Source organism: Pleurodeles waltl, chromosome 7 (assembly GCF_031143425.1).
Source record: "Pleurodeles waltl isolate 20211129_DDA chromosome 7, aPleWal1.hap1.20221129, whole genome shotgun sequence".
Taxonomy (NCBI): domain Eukaryota; kingdom Metazoa; phylum Chordata; class Amphibia; order Caudata; family Salamandridae; genus Pleurodeles; species Pleurodeles waltl.
The window spans coordinates 412,713,367-412,739,680 of record NC_090446.1 but is presented as its reverse complement, the minus strand read 5'-3'; the positions used below and the strand labels follow the sequence as shown (position 1 = coordinate 412,739,680).

Below are 26,314 nucleotides of genomic sequence, written 5' to 3'. Positions count from 1 at the left end.
AAAGGTTGAAATTTCTTCTCCTAAAGAGACTTGCCTGTTTAAACCAGAATGGCTCAGGCTGTTTTCAGTGTAAGTTCCAGTACAATGTTTATTCTTGGATACCCCCAAAAACCAGGAGTGACGATTCTATTTGCTATGGGGTTTCAGTCTAATAGTAGGAAGGTGGTCTCCGATGAGGCAGTCAGACCTTAAATTGTGATATTTCACACAGGTTCTCATATACATTCCATAGCATCCTTATATGTGTGAAACAACTTGAGTGTTCATTTAAATCTGCCTTTTTGGACAGCTTTACCTTTGTGGAGATTGAGATTGGAGGAAATCTGAATATTGTTATAGATGGTCCTGAATATCGAATACAATCAGAGTTTTGGTGGTAGTGAGACAGTTTCAGGATGGGGGGGGGCGGTTTACTTAACATATGGAGCACTCAGCAGTCAGTTACGATTTCAGATTTCCTTTTGTAACACATTGCACATGTGCTTGCTTAGACCACTTCTTGATAGGCAGCAACTTTTAGCTATAGCTAAAGTAATTCATAATAGGCCATATTGCCCTCTCAGACTATGCACTGATTTCCTCATCACCTCAGAGGTTCAAACACCTATCTTTAGAGGCGTGTGGAGGCCTAATGATCTGTTTCATGCGGTTGTGCTCAAAAGAGATTGAGGAAATTATTATTGATTTCATGTTGAAAATGATGAGGGCGTGGCTGTAGCAGTACTGTGAGATACGCTGCAGGAAAGTACCATCTTTCTTGGCATGTTACCCCCATTCATACCTGTATGTCAGTATGTTTTTGCCTGTCTCATGGTCAGGACCCCAGTGCTCATAGTTTATGGCCTAAGGTGTGTGTCTGTATAGTGCTTAACTGTGTCACTGAGGCTCTGCTAATCAGAACCTAAGTGCTTTTGCTCTCTCTGCTTTTAAATTTGTCACTATAGGCTAGTGACTTCATTTACCAATTTAAATTGGCACACTGGATCCCCCTTGTAAGTCCCTAGTATATGGTACTTAGGTACCCCGGGCATTGGGGTTCCAGGAGATCCTTATGGGCTGCAGCATTTCTTTTGCCACACATAAGGAGCTCATACAAACCCTTTCACAGGACTGCCACTGCAGCCTGAGTAAAATAGTGCACACATTATTTCACAACCATTTTCACTGCACTTAAGTAAATTATAAGTCACCTATATGTCTTACTTTCATTTAATGAAGGCTAGGTGCAAAGTTACTAAGTGTGAGGGCACCCTTGCACTAGCAACAGTGCCCCCACTTAGTTCAGGGCCATTTCCCAGGACCTTGTGAGTGCGGGGACACCATTACACGTGTGCACTACACATAGGTCAATACCTATATGTAGCTTCACAATGGTAACTCCGAATATGGCCATGTAACATGTCTAAGATCATGGAAGTGTCCCCCCCCATTCCAAATCAGGTATTGGGAGCCAATTCCATGCATCCTGTGGGCTCCACCATTGACCCCCAGTACTGCCAAACCAGCTCTCTGAGGCTTGCACTGCAGCTACAGCTGCTGCCACCTCACAGACAGGGTCTACCCTCCTGGGGTCTGAGCAGCTCAATCCAAGGAAGGCAGAACAAAGAATTTCCTTTGGGAGCAGGGCGTTACACCATCTCCCTTTGGAAATAGGTGTTACAGGCTGGGGAGGGATAGCCTCCTCCACCCTCTGGAAATGCTTTGAAGGGCACAGATGGTGCCCTCCTTGCATAAGCCAGTCTACACCGGTTCAGGGACCCCTTGTCCCGGCTCTGGCGCAAAACTAGACAAAGGAAAGGGGAGTGACCACTCCCCTGTCCATCACCACCCTAGGGGTGTTGCCCAGAGATCCTCCAGTGTGCCCCAGACTTAAGCCATCTTGCTTTGCAAGGTATAGTGACACTCTGGAGGCCTCTGACTGGCCAGTGCCAGCAGGTGACGTCAGAGACCCCTCCTGATAGGTCCATACCTGATAAGGTAGCCAATCCCCCCTCTCAGGACTATTTAGAGTCTCTCCTGTGAGTTCTCTTCAGATTTTTTTGCAGGTTTCCAGCAGGAATCCTCTGCAACTAATAATTCATCCTCTTACTTCAGATCAACGGCAGCCTGCTCCAGGAACCGCTGTAACAGCAACAAAGTATTCAGAAGGGCTACTTTTCCTATGCAACTTCAGCTCCAGCCAGCAACTGCAACAGTTTCCACGGTGTGCACGCTCTGAGGACTCCCTGTCTTCACCCTGCAGCTGAAGGACTGAAGAAATCTCCCGTGGGGTGACGGAGTCACTCCCCTGCTGAAGCAGGCACCTTCTAAGTCGACGACTGGTTCTCTTGGACTCCTCTCCCGGCAACGAGCATGCTCCTTGGAACACAGAGGGTGGACCCCATTGACACAGATTGTCCTAAGGTCCTGCTGTCCCAATTTGGAGGAGGTAAGACCCTGCCTTCCCCCAGAACGGCAGTACCCTTGTACACTGCATCTTTTTCACCTCCTGAGGGCTTTGTGCACTATTTGCAAATTTTCTTAATGCGCAGCCTGGCCCAGGTCCCCAATACTCTATCCTGCGATGCTCAACTCGCTGAGTTGTTCTCCAGTGGCATGGGACTTTCCTTAGTAGTGCTGCACCAACTACATTTTGCACTTACTGGGACTCCCGTGGGTGCTAACTGGTGCTCTGATGGCTCTCTGAAGTGCTGAGAGCCCCCTCTTCCTCCTCACACAGAGTTGAGGCCTCCAGGTCCCTCCTGGGTCCAGATAGCGCCTACTTGGCGCAAAACACAACTTTGCCGGAGCTAAGGCTTGTTGGAGGAATCCAGCGCCAAAACTCGCCTGCATCCAACTTCGACGTGGGAGATCCATTGCATCATGTAGAAACACGCTGACATCTTCCTACAGTGCATTTCTGCAGTCTTCGTCCAACTGGGGACTCTTCTTTTGCACCCTCTCCTGGGCTGTCAGGGGCTCCTGTCCTTCCTGGAACTTCTTTCGACTTCTGGACTTGGTCTCCTTCCTTTGCAGGTCTTCAGGTCCAGGAATCCGCCATTTGTTGTTTGCATACTTGGTTGGTTCTTGCCATAACTCTAATCACGACTTGTAGTGTGTCCTAAGGAAACTTGCAGTACTTTACTCCCGCTTTTCTGGGCTCTGGGGTGGGTTAATGTACTTACCTTTACTGTATTCTTACTCTCCCAGTGATTCTGCATTCACTACACTTGTCTAGGGGGAAATTTGTGATTCGCATTCCACTTTCTTAGTATATGGCTTGTGTTGTCTGTAGACCTATTTTCTCTCATTGCAATCTACACCATTTCCTATTGTTTGCACTATCCTATGTCTAATTACTTACCTTGTTTTGGTGTCTAGTGTATATATTGTGTATACTACTTACCTCCAGAAGGAGTATTGTCTCTAAGATATTTTTGGTACTGTCACCCAAATAAACTACCTTTATTTTTTTGGTAACACTGAGTATTGTCTTTACTTGTGTATAAGTACTGTGTGACTATAGGTGGTATTGCATGAGCTTTGCATGTCTCCTAGTTCAGCCTAAGCTGCTCTGCTATAGCTATCTCTATCAGCCTAAGCTGCTAGAACACTACTTCATTCCACTAATAAGGGTTAACTGGACCTTGTGTAAGTACCCAAGGTACTCACTAAAAACCAGGCTAGCCTCCTTCATACGCTCAGTGAGAAACTTAGTGGGACCTTTACACTGGCTGCATCACACCTGAAAAAGGTGAGAGTTGAGTCTAAGCACACCTTGAACACCATCTGTCCCTCTATGGAGGAAAGCACAAGTGCACATTAAGGTGGTAAAACATGGCCACTGAAGTGCCCTAGGCCTGGACAAGGTGGATTGTGCTCTACTTTGGACCATTGCAAAATAAAGGCTGACAACTCATTGCTGCGTAGCTGAGAGCCTAGCTGCACAGGGAAAGGATTCTTGAGTTGCACGATTAGAGGTGGTTATTGTTGACAGAGGATAACTATACAGCTGGGAACTGTAAATGCTTTTGTAAGATGCTTTGTGATGAAGATCCTGTATATATTGAAGCTGCCAAGAACTGTACCCGTGCATATACTCAGTATATGGTCCTCAGGGTCAAGCTGAAGCCCTAGACAGATCCATTGTACCTGAGGAGGTTATTGGCAACATTAATAGATTAAAATCTGATAAATCTCCATGTCCTGATTGCTATAGGGCCTTATTCTTCAAAACACCCTGTAGAACCGAGGCCCCGTATTTTATGTGCCCCTTCAGTTCCTTCGGCTTAAGATGCATCAATATATACACTTTGCTATATGCATCCGTTTCGGTCATTCCCATACTAAACAAGGCTTTTAAACTGTGCAGCTCCTGTAAAGCTTTACTCTGGCTTCATTTATGTGCACATCTGTTTGTATCGTAAAAGGTGTGTGCTTAGGACCTCTGATACTGAAAATACTTGTTGCAGACAAACTAAGCCATGCCCCAGGCTGGAAATGTGCAAACAATATTATGCATATTTGGGCGAACATACAAAAGATCTACTAGATTAGCATGACACCAGGTTCCAAATGGAAAGTCAGGATACCAGTTTATATGCAGTTGGGCATTTTGGACCTAGGAATGGATGTGTTTTTAGGTGTCGCCTGCGACAGCACATGCATTTGTGCTCGTTTTCTATAACGGGCTTGGAACACACCCACTGCCTACAATTAAATGGCTTCATTGTCTCTCTTGCTGCCTCGTAATTGGCTATCACATGCCGGCTTCACTTCCTCTTGTTTCATGTGGAGCATGGACCAAGTTATTATTGCTTCATCTTGATCGGTGTCCTTCCGCTGGTCATGCTGTGATTGGTAAGTACTATTTTTGTTTTCTTTCTTCTTCCTGTTGTGTTGCTTCTTACCTCCCACATTCTCTTGTCCCTGTTGCCTATTCCATACAACACCCCTCCCCTGTTGCATTTTATCTCCCATCCCTCACATCCTGTTGCCTGTATTGCTTAATCCCTCCCACCCTCACATTTATGTTGTCCATATTGCTTATTACGTACCACCTCCCACTCTCCCATTGTCTGTGTTGTCCTCCACCTGCCATAAAGAAAATAATGTGCTATGACCCTGTCATATCGCTTTTCTTTCTGTCCCATTTTCTGTGTTGGCCTGTTCGCTGTTGGAAAGAAACAGTCCTATGGTGCTGCGGTATAGCATGGCTAACAGACATTGGCAAAGCAAATATCTCTTTCAAAGGTGAGACCTATTGGCTTTGCCTGTGCGTGTTCATGCAACAGACATTCCCACTCCAGCAACATTAGCGTCAAAGGATGTGATGAATCTGTGATATGGTTTGCGCAAGTTCTCTTAGATGAAGGAGGTGGATACGTTATGTAAAGTGACTGACTTTTGCTATGAAGCTTCAGAAATTGCATTCATTGTGCAATGGAAGGAGGCCTGCTGGATGGCGGAGATAATGTGGAAAAGCAGTTCTCTTGTTTTGTACTATTGAAAATTGAATGAGATGGGATGAGATTTTAACAATAGATGGTAGGTTGGGGGTTCAGATTGCACCAAACACTGGCGGGTAATATTGGGCTACCCATTTCCTGGATCAAAATCATTAGTCGCAAGTAGGTGGCAGGAGCATTTGTCACAGCATACAGCACTTCACACTTCCACATTTTGGCCTCCAGAGAGAAAGCTCACAGTGCCATTCTCGAATGACAGGATAGCTTAGATCTGGGGCACTGAAGCTATGGAAACAACACTGTCTCCATAGAAAACCTAGAGAAAAAACTACCCCCATTACCACCGACTGGTCCTTGTGGATTACCGATCAGGGAAGATTAGAGAGATCACTTGGCCATGCTATCTCTGTGTGTTATGTGTGACATTCATCAAGCTCTGTCAGTTCTTTCTGGTGTATAAATTCACCTGCCAGTGAGCAACCTAAATCATCTTCATGGAGAGCACCTGAAGAATTCCAGTCTTAATGACATCATGGTTGTTAGTTTTTTCTAGGAGGTATTAGTAATGGAAGTGGCCGGTCCTGCTCATTTCCTTACTGCACCTATCAATTGATGTAGATCTGGAGGCTGCACACTGAGTCCCCAGTACTGCCTATGTCATCTGTGCACAGAAGCTTTCACAACATCCTTTCTTGAAATTTCTGAGAGAACCTGAAAGTTGAGGGATGCCAGCTGAGCACCAGCTGTTCCCCCTTCCTCCCTGGGTAGCCAAAGGACTTGAGCAGGTGCATTTTGGTGTTGTTGCTCTAGTACCAGTTAATTTGTCACAACTTGGACTTTGACTGCAAAAGGTGGGAAGGGAAGGAGGTAACTGGTGAGATTTGGTGCATGCCCCTTTCTCTCCCTCAAGGGACGTGTTCTTTGTAAATGTTTCCACCTTTTTTTTTATTATTATTTTTTTTAAAAGCATGCCGTAGTTACCGCATTGATGCCTGCTGATTCTTATTAGGCACTCCAAAAAAATGTCAGTTCGAAATCTCAATTATATACTGTTAAGTTACTTCTTTCTGTAATGAACTTCAAAGAGATTGACGTTTAAGTGCAGTGGACTTGCTGCAATGTTTTCCTTCTGGGCCCTTCATGCCTTTTCTCTTGCTGATATTCAAGGATAGGCAAACGTCTAGTGGGCCACGATTTATCAAGTTGGTGGACTACTGTCGGAAGTTGGCTCTGTATATACTATCTCAAAGTGAGAGATAGTGTGCACAGAGTCCAAGGGTTCCCCTTTGAGGTTGATAGTGGCAAAAGTAGATCATACTAATGCTCTATTTTTGTGGTAGTGTGGTCGAGCAGTAGGCTTATCAGAAGGTAGTGTTGAGCATTTGTTGTACACACAGAGGCAATAAATGAGGAACACACACTCAAAGACTTAACTCCAGGTCAGTAGGTTTTTATATAGAAAAATATATTTTCTTAATTTATTTTTAGAACCATAAGATTCAAATTTGAGGTAAGTACATAAAATGCAAGGTACTTCACACAGGTAAGTATAGAACTTCGAATTGAAACAGTAGTACACACAGTTTTGGTAAAAATGGCAAATAGCTATTTTAAGTGGACACTGCAAAAATCAACAGTTCCTGGGGGGAGGTAAGTTTTTGGTTAGTTTCTCAGGTAAGTAAAGCACTAACACAGTCAGTCTTCTGGGCATATGCAGCCCACTGTTGGGGGTTCAAAGCAACCCCAAAACCACAGCACCAGCAACACAGGGCCTATGAAGAACAGAGGTGCTCCGGTTCCAGTCTGCCAGCAGGTAAGTCCCTGTGTCCTCGGGGAGCAGACCCGGGGGGTTTTGTAGAGCACTGGGGGGGGGGACACAAAACACACCCTCAGCAGCACAAGGGCGGCCGGGTGGAGTGTGCAAAGTAGGTGTCGGGTATGCTATTGAAAGCAATAGAGGGACCCGGGGGTCACTCGGGCGATGCAGGCAGGGCACAGGGGGGCTTCTCGGGCCCGCCACCGACTGGGCTAGGATGAGGGCCGCCTGCTGGTCACAGTGGTAGGTGGTTCCTCTCGGTCCTGGGGGCTGCGGGTGCGGTTCTTGTTCCAGGCGTGCGGTTCCTTTACCAGGCAGTCACGGTCAGGGGGAGGCTCTGGATCCTCTATGCAGGCGTCGCTGTGGGGGTGCAGGAAGGTCGGCTGAGGGTGTCCACGTCGTTGCAAACGCCAGGGAGTCCTCTTTGCGGTGTTGGTTGTCCTGGACTCGAGCCGGGAGCATTGGGTGCAGAGTGTGAGTCTCTTTAAAGGTGTCTCTTTGTTGCAAGTTTGTTGCTGTTTCTGAGCAGAGCCGCTGTTCTCTGGAGGTTCTTGGTCCTTTGGGTGCAGGGCAGTCCTCTGAGTCCTCAGAGGTCGTTGGTCCGACTGGATGCGTCGCTCTGCAGATTCTTTGAGTCTGGAAACATGCCGGTAGGGCTGGGGCCAAGTCAGTTGTTGTCTCCATCATCTCTGTGGGGCTTTCAGGTCAGAAGTCCCTCTTCTTGTTGTAGGTTGCAGGAATCTGATTTCCTGGGTTCAGGGTAGCCCCTAAATACTTAATTTGGGGTAAGTTTAGGTCTGGGGGGCAGTAGCCAATGGCTACTTTCCTTGATGGTGGCTACACCCTCCTTGTGCCTCCTCCCTGAAGGGAGGTGGGGCACATCCCTATTCCAATTGGGGGAATCCTCCAAAACCAACATGGAGGATTTCTTCATGCAGGGGTCACCTCAGCTCAGGGCACCTTAGGAGCTGTCCTGACTGGTAGGTGGTGACTCCTTGTTTTTCTCATTATCTCCTCTGGACTTGCCGTCAAAAGTAGGGTTGTCCAGGGGGCGGGCAACCTCACTAGGTGGAGTGCTCTTGGGCATTGTAACACTAAGCCTGAGCCTTTGAGGCTCACTGCTAGGTGTTACAGTTCCTGCAGGGGGAAGGTGTTAAGCACCTCCACCCAATGCAGGCTTTGTGTGTGGCCTCAGAGAGCACAAAGGCTCTCACCCCATGGGGTCAGAAACTCGTCTCCGTGGCAGTCTGGCACAGACCAGTCAGTCCTGCACTGAATAATTAGGTAAAATACAGGGGGCAACTCTAAGATGCCCTCTCCATGCATTTTTTAATATATCCAGCACTGGTATCAGTGTGGGTTTATTATTCTGAGAAGTTTGATACCAAACTTCCCTGTATTCAGTGTACCCATTATGGAACTGTGGAGTTTGTTTTGATAGACTCTCAGGCCATATACTTAGTATGGTCACACTGCACTTACAATGTCTAAGAATTGATTTAGACACTTTAGGGGCATATTTCTCATGCAGCTATGCTCTCACCTGTGGTATAGTGCACCCTGCCTTACGGCTGTAATGCCTGCTAGAAGGGCAACTTAACTATGCCACTGGCAGTATTTTGTGTGCATGGCATCCTGAGGGGGATGCCATGTAGACTTTGCCTTTTTCTCCCCACCAACACACACAAATTGCAATGGCAGTGTGCTTGTGTTAGGTGAGGGGTCCCTTAGGGTGGCACAACACATGCTGCAGCCCTTAGAGACCTTCCCTGGTCACAGGGCCCTTGGTAGCATTGGTACCTTTTACAAGGGACTTGTCTGTGTGCCAGGGGTGTGCCAATTGTGGAAACACTGGTACATTTTTAGTGAAAGAACACTGGTGCTGGGGCCTGGTTAGCAGAGTCCCAGCACACTTCTCAGTCAAGTCAGCATCAATATCAGGCAAAAAGTGGGGGGTAACTGCAACAGGGAGCCATTTTCCTACAACTACTTTCTATCAAGAAACCTGAAACGAGAACTTTTTATAAATAGGATAGCAAAAGAAGTGTTTTGACCTTTGATAGGCAGATTTTGACTGCGAACAGTGATCCTTCTTATATTTCATGGACCTCCTCCTCTTCTTCCCAACCCCACTGACCATCTGGATTTCCAGCACATTGTGGCCAGCCTGTCGTCTCACTGTTGCTATATCCTTGGGTACAGGAAATGTAGAATTCCTAGGAACATAACTAAGTTTTCTTTTTTCATGAAGATATAAATTTGATGTTGCTCATCATTGATCAGTTATTACTGCAGGGAACCTTTTTTAATTAACATTCGTGAGTAATTCTAGTGATTCAGTTTGACATATTTATGTGCTTAGCAAATGCTGGACATTGGTGTTTAAGTAATGTACGCTAGTCATTTAGAGTCAATGTTCAGGGCTCCCTTTGATGCCACAGTAATTTGTCTTAAGCTTGACAGCTGTTCTCAATGTTCACATAACAATTACAGCCACAACTATGATTGGTCATAGTCCATACACAGACAACGTTTAATTGAAAAGATTTATGTTTTTTTACCTTCTGTTTGTAAATAAGTGTGTTGTCTAGGAATTAATTGTAATTCGTGCTATTTTAGGTTCTCCTTGAAGGAAAATTCAGCAATGATGAAAGCTCTGCCTGTGAAATACCAGTAACATTTCTCTCTTTGAAGCTCAGGCTTGTAAACATATTAATTGGAGCCCTCCAAACGGAAACTGATCCCGACAATACCCAAATGATATTAGGTTTGTGTTTTCTATCCCTGTTAAACCTTGTTGTCAAATGCAAATTGTTCAAAGTGTTAGTTGGATGTCATGCTTAATCCTCTTCCTATCAGAAATGCCTGTGTGTTTCACAATAAGCTTTATTCGGCCAGCAGACCATCAAAGCAATACAATACAAAAATAAGCAATCATCATAAATAAAACAGTACAAAACTACCATCAACCAAGTTTAAAAATAGAATAAAATAAAATAGAATCCCTGATTGTCCAACTTAAAAATCAATTAAGGTCATTGTTTGTGTGAAAGTTGCGTATACGCCAAGCCGCTGCTAAAAACTTGCTTACTGCGTATATTAACACATTAGAGTTGTGACTTTTTAAAATCCTCAAGGCTAGGTCACATTTTCTTATCTTCAGTTCCCGACAGATTTTGCGGATCCATTTGGACCTTGGGACTAAGTAAGCAGGGCAGAAAAACATAAAATGTTCTACTGTTTCAGGGGAATTACCACACACAGGGCAAATGTCAGAAGTGGTATTGGATCCCCATCTGCTCGTCAGGGTCATCAATGGTAATGTTCCAAAACGGAATCTGGCATACAGTCCGTTGCCTAGTAGGTCAGGAATTAAATCTAGGTATAGTTCGAACTCTGGGTACCATTTAAAATCAATAAAGAGATTAGTTAAACAACCATTAAGTTTATGAGAAATATAGTTGTTCCGTATATGGGACCAGTAAGCGCGCTTCAATGCTTTTACGTGGGACTTCTCAAGTTGGTGGGGGTTCTCCCATAAGTCTTTCAATCCTAATGTGCAAAACCAGCTAGATACGTGTTTGATCCATGGGATGGAGGTAGAATTAGAACATTTTAACAATTCTAGAAGTGAGGACTTATATACGACCAATTCTGGGACTATCCATAGCCTCACCCAGTACAGCAAAGGTCGTAAAATGATTAGGTCGGCCATTCGTTTAAACCCCAAGTCTAGAAACAAGGGGGTTAATGGGGTGCTAATGGGGCATGCACATAGGGCCTGTGCAAAACTATTCTCGATTTTAGTTATTCTACTACTATCGGAGAAGCCCCAAATCTCTGCATCGTAGGCAGCAGCACCTTGCGCCTTGGCCACATAGATCTTTAATGCTGGGGATACAGCTTTGGCCATCGTGCTCCTATAAAGGCGCAGTATGGATGCTGACCGATGTTGCAAAAGCCCCGCACTCTTGCTGACCTTTTCCTCCCATTGGAGTGAATCAGTAAGCCTCACACCCAGGTAATCAATGGATCTAACCTGATCCAAAATAACACCATCTAGCCTTGTAGTGCATTTCTCTCGTGGGCCAGAGCGAAGCTGAGATGCCTGTGTTGCTAGTACATTTTGAAATAATGTTAAATATTACATACCAGCAATAAATGCATAACACTTATATTACACACAACAAAATACCTGGGTCCAAACCAAGAAGCAAGTTAGGAACATAATGTGTCACAAAGCTATTTTGTTCTATACTACGAAATCCCTCACCCACCAGAGGTGGCATGTTTCAAAATAGGGATTCACTTCACACCGTGATAGCAAATGACGGTGTGGGCTACAACTCCTTCTCTAATCAGGAGTAGCTCTTCGGATATTTTAGTGTGTGGTAGTTAACTCTGAGATCAAATGGGATGGTGAGGCTAACAGAGAATGAAAAGTGCTGTGGTGCAAAAAATGATGTAAACAATGTGATTAACACACCCAGGGGAGCGGTGAGGTCTCCTATATACATCAGGTTTTGGCTGTGTTTGAAGGCAAAAAGTGGCCATTGTAGAGCCTCACTCCCTTTGTTCAAAGTGTGTCCTAATATGGCAGTTCTTATACACTGCCCGTCTTATCAAATTGGAGAAACTATTAAAGGAGTACTAATGCCTGCATGCCTTTGCTGAGGGTTCTAATGGCAGAAACATGTCGACCATGAGACATGGAGGCTGGTCTAACTGACAGCTGCCGAGTTCACACACTTATTTTAAATCCTAACCCAGGTCGACATGAATAAAGTTTAACGCCTGTCTTGGAGTTCGTTTTATCAGATTGTTTGCACCATTTTTTGCACCACAGCACTTTTCACACTCTGCTAGCCTCACCATCCATTTGCTATCACACAGTCAACTACTGTACAAAAGTAGCACCCTTCTGGAATAGTTACCCCCACTGTTTGCCTGGTGCCAGTGTTTAGACTGTAGTGCACTGGGATCCTGCTAACCAGGACCCCAGTGCCAGTGTTCTTTCATCTAAGTATCCATTAGGGAAGGAGGGGGGGTGTTAGACACTATCCAACCTCCCTTGTCCTAACAGCTTTCATCAGGGTTCTATGGGATTGTTCCTAGAACGCGAACTCCAATAGCGACTTTCCTATGTTATCCTATGGACACTGACCAGGCGTTACAACTTTGTTCACAGGCGCCTGGGAAATCCTATCTACTTACTCTTCCCCAGTCTTAAGGGTCCTTCAGTGGTAGTTTGGGCTGGGAGTGATTCTTATAGTCCATATTTTACTATATGGTTTCTGCCCCCCTCCCTCCCTCCAATGTTGTTACATGCCTGTACATACCTTTTTCTAAGTATATTTTTGTATGATCATAACTCCAGTTAGGAGATATGCCAAAGTTAATTCTAGTGTATGTGTTATAATATATATAGATTTTTTTAAATTTTTTTTTTTTTTTTTTTTAACACTGGTGTGGTTCTTTCCTGTGTGTGCATCACTGACTGACCTGTGTGGTATTTGCAACTGCTTTACACCCTCCTGAATAAGCCTTATCTGCTCTCCAGGCTATCCCTCGGAGAGCTCTGGTTATCTATAACCTTCTACACCATCACTAAGGGTTGCCTGGACTCAGTACAGGGTGCCTCACTTATAGGGTGTACACATGTACTGAGCCAGTCTATTACAATTACGACACACTAAAACGTCCGAAGAGCTCCTCCCGATTAGAGATGTGCCACACACCATGATTTGCTATTGCGGTGTGAAGAGAATCCTTATGATGAAGCATGCCACCTCTGGTGGGTGAAGGATTTTGTCCTTACCTTTTTGATATGCTAGGTTCCTACCTTGCTTCTTGCTTTGGACCAGGGTATTTTGTTGTGTGTAATAGTTATGATTTGGACGTGAATACTCGCGGGTCTTTTCAATCTCTCCTGGGTCTCCTTTTGGTGTTTTCTGCATAATACTTGTAACCATATTTCTTAGAAGCATAATTTCCATGGCATCTTGGAAAATTTAGTGAAAACTTTACTAAGGCAAACCTCATATATGATTAACAAATCAAGAGGTGAAAGCGAAAAACGCAAGAAATAATTGCAAGCTCAGAGAGACCCATGTAGAAGCTGCTTATTTATTTCTTGTGATGTGCACATACTGTATTCGTTGTCTTGCTGTTGCAAGGCCTTGGGTAGGTCAACTAAAGAAACTTACTGCACCAAAAACCTTTATAATATCTGCTTTTCAGATCATTTTTAAGTTGAACATAAGCGTTTGACCTTGTGTATACTTTAGGATACTTCTTATCGCTTAAAGCGATTTAATTTGTAGTTTGCAATGTCCTTTTAAAAATTATTGCTCGCTAGTGGTCAGTTCTGCATTTTTCTCCCTCCTTTTTCTGTTTCATAGCAGTGGCCAACTACAGTATTATTTCACTTTGGTTTCTTTCTCTATTGCTGTGACGGACTACTTGTGATATTCTTTGTTGCTCACTTTTCACTGTGGGTGTTTTAGGCTGGTAGCTACCTGCGTTTTATTGCAGCATTCCGTTCCTCCCACATCCTCCCATGTCGCTCACATTTGTTTTGGCTTTATTCCAGTGCTTTCCTCTTTTACCTCTGGCTCCTACAACAAGTTTATTTAACAAAAGAAACAAGCGGTGCCTAAATATTTAGCTCACTGCTCGTGAAAGTCACAATATGCCCTTTCCTGGTAGAATGTAGCTAAACCTAGAAGGAATGATGTGAAACTTGTAGAGCCTCGTATCTGGAGTCTCTCTACAGGCCCCCTTCCCTGCCAGCCCTCAGACATATCCACACACAGGACATTGCTCATCTTCTTTATTGGGGTCATACATTTTCTCAGGCTGCTCTGCTATTGTTAACTTCATTAGAGAGGTATGCAGACAGTACATTTGAACACTCCCCCCCCCCCCCCCCCCACACAGTATAAATGTTTGAAATCTTTGCCCTAGAACAATTTAAAACAATCAGCCTGATGTTTGGAAGAATATACACTGTCTATAACTGTGGGTAGTGTTGACCGTAGTTGAAACTACTGTACTCCAAAACGGAGTTTCAAAGCTGGCAAATACTGTCTAGATTTTAGTGTTTGTTATTGTCTACATTTGGTCTGTTGACAGTTTCTGCTGTTGTGTGCCACAAATTAGCGTATTGTCTTAAACAGATTTATATATATATATTTTTCATTTGCTCATAGTGCTTGCATCTCAAGGTGCTGTTCAGTGATACGCACCTGCCAGCTTGTTTCTTCATGAACATTTGCTGTTTCTGTGGTCACTTATACGACGTATTCTTGTAATTCATGTGGAGCACCTCATTTGCGAAGTTTCAACTTGTAATAACCCACTGTAACCCTTTTTTAAATCTGTCTTGCCTGGTTGACTCCTATGAAAAAGTCGGGTTTGTCATTGTGCTTCTTTTTTGTGTGAATTCTGATACTGCTTGAAGGCAGAACCAGGTAAGTAAGCTAAAGATTACCAAATTTATGTCGTCAAGAGTGGCCATCACAATAGTCTGTTCCCAAATAGTTCACCCCATGCCTTCAGTTTCAAAAGGAAATGAAAGCCTGCTTGAAACACTGGTTAACTTGTTTGTTCTCATTCTGAGTGTGCTTTTTTCTCTTACTTTGATTTACCCATTAGCATTTCGAAGTGTTTTTACTTTTTATTAGGATTTAATAAATTGTTAATGTTTAATATCAAGGCTCTTTTACAATGGGCCCCGCTTAGTGGATATGTAATACAAAAATCGGACTGTTAGCCTTCACGTACATTCTGTATGTAAACAGTAGAAGCTGAGAATTATAAATTATTTCCATAAATAAGTGTTCTGTACAAATTTGTTCGTGTATGTATGCAAGTCAAAAGTGCAGCACGCCTCAGCATGAGAAATGTAAGGTAAAGAGCTTTTGTTTATTTATTTTAATATAAATGTGTTGTTTATTAGGAATACATTTTCCCATTCTTTCAAGCATCAGTGAGTATTTACAGCGTTAGCTAATAAGCTTTTTAGTGATTAGTGAATAATTTCAGTGAAAAGTCAAGGTTCAAGCCCGGCATGATGCTCTGACCTTCAAATTTATCGCACTAAACCTTGTTTTTTTACACATTTAGGACGAATATATTTAACTGAGAAAGCAGGAAAAAATACCACTTCAAGTACTCTGGAAGGTCACAGACCACAAGCAGTTTTGTTGGCCTCTGTGATGTACAAATAATGCTCCTAATTTAGCTTCAGTGTGCTTTTCAGAGAGATTGACTTGATTGGCGACAAATGTAAATATCTAACTTCCAAAATGAGAATAGCTGAGTGCTTGTACCAGCTCAGTTGCAGCAAAACTGATTGTCACCTAAGAAGTTTCAAGAATGTTGTGTAGCAAAAAAAACATTTCCTGCGTTTATGCAGCAAAGGCTGTACTCAACATGTTAATGGATGTCGATGCCACCCACGACCCAGAATAAAGGAGCAACATACCCTCATAATATAATTTGCCTGGCACAACTGTTTTCGAAAATGGCAGAATGTCTGTTAAATTTAGGAGAAAGTTGCCCCTGTCATAGGGACCGACTAATGATTACAGCACTTTGAATGCATGTCCAAGAAAGGGCTTAGTGGCATTCCATGATTGGAACTTCCCCTCCAAGTTATTGTTGACATGTAGCAGCACCTCATGTCCCAAAAATATAGATCTATCATTAGGCAAAGGCATCCCATGGACTGCTTTTTCAGTGTCTGCTGATTCCACTACATTTGATGAAATATCATTGTTTTTAATGTTTGCATGTTGCCCTGGGAGCTGGATAAAGATGTGTGTGTGATGTCTACTAATTTTAGAATTTGATAATTGCCACATAGCCTGTTGAGAATACAGTCCCACCTGTCTGTAAAATTGGTTTTTCATGGTGGTGGTTTGTATCAAGTGGAAAAGTGTGTGCGAGATGGATTATAGACTGAGTCAGGGATTAAAATGGCAAGGGGTTTGGTTTTCTTTCAACAAAATGGTCAGCATTGTTATCGAGCACATCTATTGACTCTGAATCTCAAATTCTTAACATTAAGACTAAATGATCGCTTCATGTTGTTTTATACGTGATTGCTTGTTATTCAGGAAAACATCTAATTTCTTGGTGTAATCCTTAAATGTTGATCATTGATAAAAGGTTCATTAAATTCTTTGCCGATTTGCCTCCCAGTGGCCCTATTTTTTTCCTTTTTAAATTCTGTTCTAATTGTTGCCTACTGAACACAGCAGTATAATTGGTTCGATCACAGTGCTTGTTACTACAATCTAATAATCACAACACAGATTCCTTGCTTATAAGTGTAAGAACATTGCTTTTTCAAGGCATTTCCAGTAATGAAAATTATTATCATTTATAAGTAAATTAGCTGACAAAGATTAAAGCATAAACTGAAATGAAAAATAGTGAAAAGACAAAGTGTAAAACATTTTGGCGACTATACTTCTGCAGGCAAGTATTGTGCTTTTTCCTCACATTTAAATGATTGGTCCTTGAATGTACAATGGATAACATAATTGCATGTGAATCAGTGTTAATGTTTGGGCACTGCTTTTTGATAATTACTGATTAATTGTTATAAGATAATGACTGAGCATCCCAGATAAGGGTTGTGAGTCTTGGATCTATTTTCACATTGTTTGGCTGACCAAAAATCTTGCCTTGTAATGTTTTTTCATTATTGATCTGCATTTCCGTGTACAGTCCATTTTAAAGCTCATTAGCTTTTGAACAACTGCTATTATTTTGAATACCCAGATAAAGCATATTGTTTAGGAATTGTGAAATGTATCTCCGTGGTATTTTTTTTTTTTGTGTTGCTATTAGGATCACCCAATATAAACCGTGATGGCACCACATGATGATTTTGTGTTGAAAAGACAAACGTTGGTGGATAATCAAAACATTGTCATGTCTGTTTGGCAATAGCAAGGCTACTCATGAGCTGTTGAACCGTTATTCAATATTAAGTCTTTAAGGATTGCACCAATAAATATATGAAATACATGTTTGATGTCATGTGTGGCTGTAGATACACATGCTGTGCATAAGCTCGCCAGTCTAGTGTTGGGTTTGGAGTGCTACAACTTGTTTATCTTCGAAAAAGCTTTTTGAGCCATGGGATCGAGTGACTTCTCCTATCTGTAATACTGGGCATCAAGTCCTTTTTCAGATTGTTTCTCTCCACCGTCGGGTTCGGACGTGTGTTCTCTCGCTTCGGGTTCTCGGCTCGATACATTCCAAAATGGTATTCTCTCCATCTTTCTATCACATGGGAATTGTTTTGATTGCGTAGTCTTCTACACTTTATCTCCAGTTCTAGCTTACACCCGGAATTGATTTACAGCCCTTCAGGGCTGACGTAGCCTTCTCAGGCCCTCTTAGGGCCTTCCGCCTCCATGTGGCATCGAACTATACACCCCTAATGGAACAGACTCCATTTAGGTTTTGCCTTCAATGTCACTCATCATCATCATCAAAATACTTTATTCGATTGAATAGAACAATCATAAAAGCAGATAATTCATATTAAAAGCATCACTCAATATTTGAAATAGAATGAGAGCAGTAAGTCAAACCATATCTAAAAGGACTGTATAGCAAGATTACGTTACAAGGAGTTAAATAAATTCACATAAAAGCCACAGTTCAAAAACATGACAGAAAAAATCAGTATAAGAGTATGTTTTAAAACAAAGACTATTGTCATTAATAAAATACGTTTAAAATGTATACAAATATGAAAACCCTATCTAGATAATTTGATAATATGGTCTGGCCTTCATCACTGCACATAAAAATAAAGCTATTCCATTGCAAATCACAATTGATGGTAAGGACAGAAGGTAATTAAAGGCAGGGCAACATTGTTTAAAATGCATTGATTTTAAAAATGGAGTCACAAACGCTTTCCTTAGGTCTATGTAGAATTTACAAAAAAAGAGAATGTGTATTCAGACACTAAGTCACAGGGACATTTTACAAAGACAGGGGTCCAGTCATTAATACACGGGAAGCTAACAAGATGATGGAAAATCTCTAATCTTAGGCACGTAAGGACAAACCAATGCCTTGGGTTCAGTACATTACTCAAATATGGTCCATGCCATCTGTTTGTTGCAACGTGAAATTCCTCATTATGCTGGTTTTTTTTTGCCTCAGTGGCCCATCTTAAATCGGCCAGGTGACTAAGACAAATATTTTTCAGTTCTTTCCTGGAAATTGTTTCGAGTTTTACCGGAGTGGAATATAATTCAGGATAGCCCAGCTCTGTAAAAAAAAATCTTTATATAATTTAGCCATGGAATTTTCAGCGGGTAAGATAATGCCAATGCATCTTCTATGATGGCCCTATTCAGCCTAGCGGAATCAGAAGTCCATACTTTATGCCATAATAGGATTGGTTGGATACGAATTAAATCTATAAGGTATGATACCCCCAATTCCATATGGCATGCCAGTGTAGGGGTAGATTTTGGAGCGCTTAAAATAAACTTTAAAACATTGTTTTCAACTAGCTGTAGGTTGTTGCAGTTCCTATATCCCCAGTGTCCTGCCCCGTACAATGCAAGAGAAACACATCTTGCATTGTACAATGCAATCATATCCTTGGGAGTCGCTCTACCAACCTTTTTCGTAAAGTTTTTTTATAGCCATGACAGTATTAGTGAATGACAGATTCCTTGATTTTATGGCTTGTGACCATGTCCCTTCATTATCGAACGTGATGCCTAAATATGAAAAAGTTCCTGTAACGTCTAGTTTCGTACCCTTTAGCATAATCTGGGGTTTCTTAATGGAATTTCTACCACATGTCATCGAGAAAGTTTTAGAATGGTTGATTCTGAGACCTAAGGCTTTCCATATGCTTATCAAAGGTTATGAGTAGCCTCTGCAATGTTACTGGCGTGCAGGCCATCAAAACGGCATCGTCCGCATACAGGAGTGCTGGGATCTTTTGAGAACTAACTTGTGGGAGGTCACTGCAAGCATCAGATAATACCCCCTCTAATTTATTAATATATAAGGCAAACAGTAGTGGCGCTAGTACGCAGCCTTGTCGTACCCCCCGTTCAATAGGAAAGGCTGAGGTGCATTCACCCTGAAGCCCATAACACACCTTGGCTTTAGCTCCAGCGTACAGTTCCCTAATAAAATGAACAATAGTTAGGTCTACCCCCATGTCCAATAAAATAGGCCATAATTTACTATGGACTACACAGTCAAATGCTGAAGTCAGATCGACAAACACGAAATATAAGGCTCCGGCCTTGGCCCTTATGTATTTACCGAGTATAATGTCTAAGTTCAGAGCCTGCTTCATGGTCCTAATTCCAGCTCTAAAGCCATATTGCAAGTCCGAAAGAATATTATTTTCCTCCGTCCAATCTTGTAGTCTGTTTAAAACAATTCGTCCAGCAATCTTTGCAAGAGTATCAAGCAGAGAGATTGGGCGGTAGCATGCAGGATTTTGACGATCTCCCTTTTTGAAGATAGGAACAATAATGGACTCAGCCCAGGTCGGTATAAAGACTGTGGCACAGCAGGCACGTAAAACTTGAGTTAATAGTGGGCCCCAAAGTGAAACATTCGACTTGTAAATATCACTTGGGACTCCATCTGGGCCCGGCGCTTTCCCGCTTTTGCTAGCGTTACTTGCCTCTATAACCTCCTTGAGGCTAAATGGTGGAGAAATAGATTGAGAAACTGGTCTCCGAGAGTTCGGTTCCAAGACTAATTCTTTAGCAGAGTATATACTAGAGAAAAAAGAAACCCAATCCTCTTCAGTAATGGCTATTTCAATTGATGGTAATGTTCCATCACACAGAAAAGGAGAGTTTACAATTTTCCAAAATTTAACGTTGTCATTCCTAAGGCTTGCTTCATGAAGAGAATGCCAAGCCTCGTTTTCTAAATTCTGTTTTCTTCTTCTTATGGCCTTTTTATACTCCTTCCTTCGAAGGCTGATATCATGTCTATCAGGGTTTTGTCTGTGTAAGCACTGTTTAAGATTTTTATAGGCTTGAGTACATTCACTATCAAACCATCTTTTGCCTACACAAGGTCTAGATTTGCCAAAGCTAACTGTAAGAGAGTTTTTGATTTCAGTAGTTATTGCAGTGAAAGCGTTAATACAAGCCTGTGGGCAAATGTCTGAAAGACAAGTTTCAAACTCTTTGAGGAGTTTGCTCATTAATTGTTTCATGAACTGCGTAGGTTCAAGCTGTGACCAGCAGATAGTGTAGCCATTTCTTATTCCCAATTCTATATTCTCTACCTTCTCCGTTGGTTCCTTGTGTTTAGTGTTGGGTTGGGAGAATATAATGCTTAAGCTTTGAGGGTAGGGGTCACTAAACAAAGCATCTTGAATTTTATATTCAGACACATAAGTAGTAAAATTATTAGACAATAATATAAAATCAATTATTGTGTTAGCATGTCTGCCATTGAATGTGGGTTTTAACTGTGGTTTACAATGATTTAAACTATTGTACAGAAGGAGATCAAATTAAAACAACGTTTTATTCAGCAAATTACCATAATGATTATGTGTAAAATGGTATGAGTCATCATCTCCACCCATGCCAAAAAGACAAAATTTTTCCACGGATCGAGGACACAAATGTGTATTAAAGTCCCCTCCCCACACAATAAAAGTCTCATTATGCGCCGAGTTACATACTCGGTCCAACTCTTCCTGCAAGAGCTTGAGAACAGAAAAAAAACTTTGTTGAGGAACATTATTGTAAAAGTTAATAATCATCATTTGTGCAATGATTCTTTATTTACATGAGATCAGTTGATAAAATGAGTTCGAGATTAGTCTTACGTCCTTAATTAAGTTGAACTTATTGGAGATGAAAGTACACAGCCCACCTTTTGCCCTGCCCTGTATGCAAGGAATGGCGGGTGTGTGAAGTGTCCTAAAACCATTTATGTGGATAGGGTCCACGGACCAAGTCTCTTGTAAACTCACCCAGTGAAAGGATCGAATATATTCTAACCAGTCTTCATTCTTACTTTTCGAGCGCAGACCCGCCACATTCCAAAATAAAAATAAGTAATCCTCTCCCCCAGTTTTAGTCCCTTGACCCACGGAAGACTGTTTGGTTACTATGTCTTTTGACTGGATGGAGAATCCACTTATTGGCACTACGTTATTAGCAAGTTGACTCGGTTCAACATCCATCTCCATCTGTCCATCTTCATTGCTCTCCACCAAACCATGCCCAATCTTGGATGGATCGGAAACTGGGATTAGCATAATAGTCGTAGGCCCACCCATTTCCTGATCAAATGATAGTCAATCAACACCTTCCAAAGAGAGGCCAAGAAATCTATTTTTGGTTGGGATCGAATAGTATCTTTCCGACCTAGTTGTTTGTTTGTCAAAATTAGAACCAAGACGGACCTGGTCAATGTTGTGTGTATAGAAGAAGCCCAGAGGCAACAATATGGTGCCATAGTCCGTAATCTTCCGTGGGCTTAGGTGGCTCAAAATGTCTTCGACCAGTTTTGGAGATTTAAAAGAGAGTACCACACAGTCACCCCTAAATTAATTCTGGTTCTTTCCCACCCATTTTACCCTCCGAACCATTTTAATATCCTCAAAGAGAACTTCTGTCATGCCAGATTTCATGCGGGTTCCAATCCAATTCAAGGATTTATTCCTCAACGCTGTCCATGATTCCCTGTGGTCCCCAGAAAGAGTGGGGACATTTGCCAGGACTATCACATAGGGAGTTGCCGCTGGTGGCAGATCTAATGTGTTTCTTGATGTTAAAGAAGAATCTCGGGAGAGTTTCAGGCTGGTCAATGTTTCCTCTCTGTTTATCCGTGCTTTTTGGTGTGGGAGGCTGCTGATACTAACTGGTGGAGGGCATAAATCTACATGTCTTTGGATGGGCTGATGCGTATGTGGTGGCTGTTTATGCACTGGTAAGGGGTTACTGTTTGAGCCTAGTTCGTCACAATGTTGGGTAGTGACGGTGTGAGAAGGTAGCCTCTTTCTAGCCTTGTTACCCCCACTTTTGGCCTGTTTGTGAGTGTATGTCAGGGTGTTTGTCACTGTTTTCACTGTCTCACTGGGATCCTGATAGCCAGGCCTCAGTGCTCATAGTGAAAACACTATGTTTTCAGTATGGTTGTTATGTGTCACTGGGATCCTGCTGGTCAGGACCCCAGTGCTCATAGGTTTGTGGCCTATATGTATGTGTCACTGGGACCCTGTCACACAGGGCCCCAGTGCTCATAGGTGTGCATGTGTATGTTCCCTGTGTGGTGCCTAACTGTCTCACTGAGGCTCTGCTAACCAGAACCTCAGTGGTTATGCTCTCTCATTTCTTTCCAAATTGTCACTGACAGGCTAGTGACCATTTTTACCAATTTACATTGGCTTACTGGAACACCCTTATAATTCCCTAGTATATGGTACTGAGGTACCCAGGGTATTGGGGTTCCAGGAGATCCCTATGGGCTGCAGCATTTCTTTTGCCACCCATAGGGAGCTCTGACAATTCTTACACAGGCCTGCCACTGCAGCCTGAGTGAAATAACGTCCACGTTATTTCACAGCCATTTTACACTGCACTTAAGTAACTTATAAGTCACCTATATGTCTAACCTTTACCTGGTAAAGGTTAGGTGCAAAGTTACTTAGTGTGAGGGCACCCTGGCACTAGCCAAGGTGCCCCCACATTGTTCAGAGCCAATTCACTGAACTTTGTGAGTGCGGGGACACCATTACACGCGTGCACTACATATAGGTCACTACCTATATGTAGCTTCACCATGGTAACTCCGAATATGGCCATGTAACATGTCTATGATCATGGAATTGCCCCCTCTATGCCATCCTGGCATTGTTGGTACAATTCCATGATCCCAGTGGTCTGTAGAACAGACCCTGGTACTGCCAGACTGCCCTTCCTGGGGTTTCTCTGCAGCTGCTGCTGCTGCCAACCCCTCAGACAGGCAGCTGCCCTCCTGGGGTCCAGCCAGGCCTGGCCCAGGATGGCAGAACAAAGAACTTCCTCTGAGAGAGGGTGTGACACCCTCTCCCTTTGGAAAATGGTGTGAAGGCAGGTGAGGAGTAGCCTCCCCCAGCCTCTGGAAATGCTTTGTTGGGCACAGGTGTGCCCAATTCTGCATAAGCCAGTCTACACCGGTTCAGGGACCCCTTAGCCCCTGCTCTGGCGCGAAACTGGACAAAGGGAAGGGGAGTGACCACTCCCCTGACCTGCACCTCCCCTGGGAGGTGTCCAGAGCTCCTCCAGTGTGCTCCAGACCTCTGCCATCTTGGAAACAGAGGTGCTGCTGGCACACTGGACTGCTCTGAGTGGCCAGTGCCACCAGGTGACGTCAGAGACTCCTTGTGATAGGCTCCTTCAGGTGTTAGTAGCCTTTCCTCTCTCCTAGGTAGCCAAACCCTCTTTTCTGGCTATTTAGGGTCTCTGTCTCTGGGGAAACTTTAGATAACGAATGCACGAGCTCAGCCGAGTTCCTCTGCATCTCCCTCTTCACCTTCTGATAAGGAATCGACCGCTGACCGCGCTGGAAGCCTGCAAACCTGCAACATAGTAGCAAAGACGACTACTGCAACTCTGTAACGCTGATCCTGCCGCCTTCTCGACTGTTTTCCTGCTTGTGCATGCTGTGGGGGTAGCCTGCCTCCTCTCTGCACCAGAAGCTCCGAAGAAATCTCCCGTGGGTCGACGGAATCTTCCCCCTGCAACCGCAGGCACCAAAAAGCTGCATCTCCGGTCCCTTGGGTCTCCTCTCAGCACGACGAGCGAGGTCCCTCGAATCCAGCGACACCGTCCAAGTGACCCCCACAGTCCAGTGACTCTTCAGCCCAAGTTTGGTGGAGGTAAGTCCTTGCCTCACCTCGCTGGGCTGCATTGCTGGGAACCGCGACTTTGCAAGCTTCTCCGGCCCCTGTGCACTTCCGGTGGAAATCCTGTGTGCACAGCCAAGCCTGGGTCCACGGCACTCTAACCTGCATTGCACGACTTTCTAAGTTGGTCTCCGGCGACGTGGGACTCCTTTGTGCAACTTCGGCGAGCACCGTTTCACGCATCCTCGTAGTGCCTGTTTCTGGCACTTCTCCGGGTGCTACCTGCTTCAGTGAGGGCTCTTTGTCTTGCTCGACGTCCCCTCTCTCTGCAGGTCCAATTTGCGACCTTCTGGTCCCTCCTGGGCCCCAGCAGCGTCCAAAAACGCCAAACGCACGATTTGCGTGTAGCAAGGCTTGTTGGCGTCCATCCGGCGGGAAAACACTTCTGCACGACTCTCCAAGGCGTGGGGGATCCATCCTCCAAAGGGGAAGTCTCTAGCCCTTGTCGTTCCTGCAGTATTCACAGTTCTTCAGCCTAGAAAGAGCTTCTTTGCACCAACCGCTGGCATTTCTTGGGCATCTGCCCATCTCCGAGCTGCTTGTGACTTTTGGACTTGGTCCCCTTGTTCCACAGGTACCTTCAGACAGGAATCCATCGTTGTTGCATTGCTGATTTGTGTTTTCCTTGCATTCTCCCTCTAACACGACTATTTTGTCCTTAGGGGAACTTTGGTGCACTTTGCACTCACTTTTCAGGGTCTTGGGGTGGGTTATTTTGCTAACTCTCACTATTTTCTAATAGTCCCAGCGACCCTCTACAAGGTCACATAGGTTTGGGGTCCATTCGTGGTTCGCATTCCACTTCTGGAGTATATGGTTTGTGTTGCCCCTATCCCTATGTTTCCCCATTGCATCCTATTGTAACTATACATTGTTTGCACTGTTTTCTAAGACTATACTGCATATTTTTGCTATTGTGTATATATATCTTGTGTATATTTCCTATCCTCTCACTGAGGGTACACTCTAAGATACTTTGGCATATTGTCATAAAAATAAAGTACCTTTATTTTTAGTATAACTGTGTATTGTGTTTTCTTATGATATTGTGCATATGACACTAAGTGGTACTGTAGTAGCTTCACACGTCTCCTAGTTCAGCCTGAGCTGCTTTGCTAAGCTACCATTATCTATCAGCCTAAGCTGCTAGACACCCTATACACTAATAAGGGATAACTGGGCCTGGTGCAAGGTGCAAGTACCCCTTGGTACTCACTACAAGCCAGTCCAGCCTCCTACATTGGTTGTGCAGTGGTGGGATAAGTGCTTTGAGACTACTTACCACTCTTGTCATTGTACTTTTCATAAGAGAAAAATATACAAAACAAGGTCAGTGTATATACACATAGCCAAAAAGTTTTGCATTTCCTCTTTTCACTCTTTTCTAAGTGCTGAAAAGTACTTCTAAACTTTCAAAAAGTTCTTAAAAGTTTAAAAAGTTTTTTTTCTGTCTTTCTAAAAAGTTCTGAAAACTTTTTTCTCTTTGTCTATCACTTTAACTCTCTCTAAAAATGTCTGGCACAGGCCAAAAAGTTGAACTGTCCAAACTTGCATATGATCACCTTAGCTGGAAAGGAGCAAGGAGTCTCTGCATAGAGAGAGGTTTTAGTGTAGGGAAGAATCCTTCCTTAGAACTGTTAATTAATATGCTTAGAGTACAGGATAAGGCCATAAGTGCCCAATCTGTAGAAAAAGTAGCTAATGGTTCTCAATCTGATCCAGGGACTCCCCCAGGAAAAGGTTCAGGAAAGAAACTTCTCAGCCTGCCCATTACTAGACAGTCTAGCATAGTTGGTACAGAGGTTGAATCACATCATACTGATGATGTGCTCTCACATTATGCTGGTAGCCAAGCTGTTAGGGTGCCCTCTGTAAGGGACAGGTCTCCTTCTGTTCATTCCCATCATACCTCTGTATCTAGAAATGTCCCTCCCACCCACCCTGATGACAGATTGTTAGAAAGGGAGCTCAATAGATTGAGAGTGGAGCAAACCAGACTGAAGCTCAAGAAGCAACAGCTGGATTTGGATAGACAGTCTTTAGAAATAGAGAGGGAAAGACAGAAGATGGGTTTAGATACCCATGGTGGCAGCAGCAGTATTCCCCATAGTCATCCTGCAA

The 26,314-nt window shown here is 43.4% G+C and overlaps 1 protein-coding gene across 4 annotated transcripts in view; it reads left to right on the top strand.

Moving 5' to 3' along the window:
* The window catches only part of RALGAPB (Ral GTPase activating protein non-catalytic subunit beta), a 1,713,320-nt gene that overhangs the window by 608,915 nt on the left and 1,078,091 nt on the right, over nt 1-26,314 (top strand). For all 4 annotated transcript variants that reach the window (XM_069243900.1, XM_069243898.1, XM_069243901.1 and 1 more), the window contains one exon: nt 9,883-10,030. In XM_069243900.1, coding sequence (XP_069100001.1) covers nt 9,883-10,030 — 148 coding nt within the window. The remainder of the gene's footprint in view (nt 1-9,882; nt 10,031-26,314) is intronic.